The sequence below is a fragment of the Brassica oleracea genome, chromosome C9 (assembly GCF_000695525.1).
Source record: "Brassica oleracea var. oleracea cultivar TO1000 chromosome C9, BOL, whole genome shotgun sequence".
Classification (NCBI taxonomy): Eukaryota; Viridiplantae; Streptophyta; class Magnoliopsida; order Brassicales; family Brassicaceae; genus Brassica; species Brassica oleracea.
Window position 1 is genome coordinate 39348058 of NC_027756.1, and position 4503 is coordinate 39352560.

The 4503-nt window shown below is 35.2% G+C and overlaps 1 protein-coding gene across 1 annotated transcript in view; it reads left to right on the forward strand.

Annotated features, from left to right (window-relative positions):
• Positions 1 to 2818: 2818 nt before the first annotated feature.
• Positions 2819 to 4503, forward strand: part of LOC106316662 (expansin-A14-like) — a 2983-nt gene continuing 1298 nt past the window's right edge. The window contains exons 1-2 of the mRNA XM_013754544.1: positions 2819 to 2960; positions 3555 to 3867. Of these exons, the coding sequence (XP_013609998.1) occupies positions 2819 to 2960; positions 3555 to 3867 (455 nt within the window). The remainder of the gene's footprint in view (positions 2961 to 3554; positions 3868 to 4503) is intronic.

Below are 4503 nucleotides of genomic sequence, written 5' to 3' on the forward strand. Positions count from 1 at the left end.
TGATCCAATGCCTCAGGATATCTCATCTCACTATTTCGTTACTCAATGTATCTTTTCTGAAGTTTCTCAAATCTGTTAATGGTATCTTATGTGAAACCCTTAGCCTTATGTGATAACAGTACATCCTTTGGATGGAATGTGGAGTATGTTTTATATAATAAATCATCATCTGTTACCACTTCACCACATAGTTCAAGACTATAGGTGATTTTCATTAGAGCAGAATTATATTCTTCCACGGATTCAAAATCCTGGAACTTGAGAATCTTCCAATCATTCATGGCTTTTCGCCATAATTCCATTGAGTATATGGATTTTAGTTTTATCCAAAGATCATAAGGATCCTCAATATTTTCATACTTATTTCTCAGTTCTTCAGTGAGATGATAGCGCATAATAGATATGGCTCTATGCTTTTCACTTTCAATTTCATCATTTCCTTCAATGATACATTTCCCGAGTTCTCTAGACTTCAGGGCAATTGAAGTGTTCATTTCCCATTCTGGATAATATCTTCCAGAGATATTTAGGGCATCATAATCCGAAGGCTCAAATCTCGACATCTGAAATCATCAATCAATTCATGATTTAGAATTCTTGCAACCAATTTAGATAATCAGTGCACATGATTTCATAAGTCTATTTATGATGCTTAAGCCACACGGCTTTGCATTGTGATGCTTAGGCTTCAAGATTATTATGTGATACAACGATCTTAAGGATCGGATCATGATGCAATCCGGTTTATAACCATCCGGATACTAGGCCACACGGTCACTTTGATATTCACTGAGCCACACGGCTTTTAATCAATCAAGGGCACAAGGCCGCAAGTGTGTACAATGTATTAGGCCACACGGCCATATACAAAACGGGATCTAGATGCATTCAATCCTATTTCTTAGTTGCATATTTATTAGGTTTTAGAATTAAATAATTTAGCAACCTAACTCTCATTCAATATGTAAATTCTTTAAATCATTCTTTCAAGCTTTAAGTAATGAGAGATTTAAGGTTTCAAGGCCTTTAGAAATATCAATCAAGATTAAGGGTTTCAAAGCCATTAGGAATTTCAAAATTCGAGATTAGGATTTTAGTTTAAACAAGATTCAGATTCAAGTTTTAAAACAATCCTAATCATATCTTTAGGCGATCAATCAAACACTCAAGTTTCAAATCAAATTTAAAACCGATTTTTCAAAATTAGGGTTTTAGGGGATTTCGAAAAACTTTGATCTTTGATCAAGGGGATTTGATTTGAGATTCAAAAACCTTTAAGGTTCTGATTTTAATTGATCAATGGATCAATCTCGTTTTTAGGTTTTAGATCGAACTTATAGAGCTTCGATTTACTCATAGGGGATTATTCTATTTAACCTATGGCTTTTAGTTTTAGAGATTATCTTTTAGGTTTTCAATCTTTACAAAACAACAAGGTTCGATTCATGTTCTCAGATTAAGTCTGTACCTTTGTTTTTTTTGCAGGTCTGAACCGGACCACCAAAGATCAGAGACGAGCTGAGACGAACGGACGCGGGACGGCTCCTATTGGGTCGCGTTGCCGAGAGCTATCGCGAGCTTGTTTCTTCTCACGGACGGTTGCGTCTGGTCGGGGATTTGGTCTGAGCTGGACGTAAGCTGAGGTGAGGTTGAGGACGTTGATCACGGACAGGGAACGCCTGAAGCTGAGCTTGATCGGAGTTGAGCTTGATCGGAGTTTGCAAGCCGGAACGTAAGCAAGAACAATTTAGGGTTCTTCGGGATTAGGATTCCAAAAGATCAAGACGGCGCCGCGTATTGTTTCTGAGATTGTGGGCGCGTATGAGATCAGATTGACAAACAGTTTGCGCTGATGGATTTGTCTCGTCAAGAGCTTCAATTTGATATGTGGCTCGTCGTCTGGTTCCTCGGGGTTTGAGAGATAGATCGATTTTAAGTTACGCCTGATTTAGGGTTTCTGTGCGACGGATTTTAGGTTAGGTTTTTTTTTTTTTTTTTTTTGTAACACGATTTTAGGTTAGGTTTTGTCTCAGGGTTTTGGAGTCTATCGTGCTAATAACGTGTGGTAAATAGAGTGTTTAGAGACTGAATATTTATGTATTCTTATTAATGATCAAGAGGGTTCTTTTATATAAAGATTACAAGATGAACATAAATGGAAAGTATCCAAAACCTAAATATAATAGGATTAGGAAAACTACTAATACATAATAATGGAAAGATTACATCTATTAGGAAAAGGAAAGATGGAATTACATTGGAGATGTTCTTATATAGCATTTTTATTCTATATTCCATTTTATTCTATTTTAAAGAAAAAGATGGAATTACATTGGAGATGTTATTATATAACTTAATAATTCAATATTTTAGTTCTGCTTGTGCTGCAATTAGTTTTACTTTAGTCCACTTGGATCATAATCTATATATCCCACCGTCGTTAAAATGGGTTTATTAGATCCATAAAAAGCTACAATATGGTTTAAATAGTTTGATGATAATAATTAATTGCAAGTGTTATATTACAAGTACAAAATCAAAAGTAAATGTACATTTAATATTATCACTTTTATTCGCAGAAATGTCTATATATAACTATCCCATCTCCTAAGAACTCACAACCTACCCTATTGTTCAAAAAAAAAAAAAACCAACATCACTACAATTGTTTCTGTGGATCCCTTTTTTTCTCCAAGCCATTGTACGCTATAACCTTCTCTTATCTTCTCCTCCACCTGGGCGCAGACACACGAAACATATTTATACCTTATTTCTGTGTATTATTTATCAGTTTTCTTGAGCAGAAAAAGGCAAAGATATGGAGATTTTTGGAAAAGTGATAATATCATTGATGAGTCTTATGATCATAGTGATGTGCAAGAGTGTGGATGGTTATAGTAGCGGTTGGGTCAATGCTCGAGCCACATTCTATGGAGGTGATGATGCTTCTGGCACCATGGGTAATTTTAGTTACTCTTCTCTCCAACTTACTTCAAATTTCCAGCTTTAAACCTTTTCAGAATCTTTTTCAATATAGTCTTATTCTCTTATAATGAATGAATAGAAAAACTTGATGATCTTTTTCAAAATAGGCATTATAATTTTTATTATAATTTTTGAGATACTTTTCAACATCCTTACCATAGAGATAACTCTAACTTAATACTCATTCCATTTCATTTAATTGTCGTTGTAGGTTTATGCACATAAATTAAGAAAACATTTTATTTTGCATATTTACAAAATAAAAACATCATTATCTATACATGTAACCATATTTCAACTAATAAAAAAATAAACTCGAAAATATTATTAATTAATTTTGCATTAAAATTTTAAAACAACACTTATTTCAGAACAAATTTTTTTACTCTACACCCAACGAAAGGAGCAATGAATATGTGTAAAATAAATGGTACAATCACATTATCTTTACCCATTAGAAATTTAGTTACAAAACCTTGATGACCATTTTGTATTTATATTTTGAACTATAAATTTCTTAATGTCTCAACTCTTAAGATTCATTTCGTAATGTTTTGTTTTGGGATCAGGTGGTGCGTGTGGGTACGGCAACTTATACAGTCAAGGATACAACACAAACACGGCGGCGCTAAGCACGGCTCTATTCAACGGCGGCCAAAGCTGCGGCGCTTGTTTCCAAATCAAATGTGTAAATGACCCAAAATGGTGTCTCCGGGGAACAATCACCGTCACCGGCACAAACTTTTGTCCGCCGAACTTTGCTCAAGCCAACGACGCCGGAGGTTGGTGCAATCCTCCCCAACACCACTTCGATTTAGCTCAGCCCATCTTTCTCCGCATAGCTAAATATAAAGCCGGTGTCTTCCCCGTCCAATACCGGAGGTGCTTTTTTTTTTACATTTCGCTTTAGGTTGGTTCGGTGAAATCAAAGGACACAACTAAACCGGTTATGTTCGGTTTATGGGAATTTAAGACCGATTGGTTCGATTTTCTCAATAAAATGCATATCGAAAACATAACATTTACTCCCTCTAGATTTAAAAAAATTGATGTTTTAAAATTTGCACACATTAATAAAAGTTAAATGCATATTTTAATTTGTTGATCTTTGTCAGTTTTATTTGATTTTCAATAAGTTAGACCACTCTGTTACAAAAAAAAAAAACCACTCATATTTTTGTAAGTAAAATCCCTTAATTAAAAGTCTGGATCATCTTTTTTGCAGAGTTCCAACGGATGTTGATTCGGAGTATTTTCCATGGATTATGTGGTATATATGGAAAAATAGGAATGACAAAATTCATAATAATAGGACTGTAAGTCCTCAAGAAATTTTGCGCAGAGCGGATGTTGAATGATCACTTTGGGCTGAAGTCCAACTCTTGGTACAAGAGAATCAGGGGTTTCCACCGACAGATGGGAGTTGGCAGACATTGGGGTCCTCTCGAGTTTGCTACATTGATGGGGCGTGGAGAGAACATGATGCTTTTACAGGCCAGGGCTGGTATTGCCAGAAGA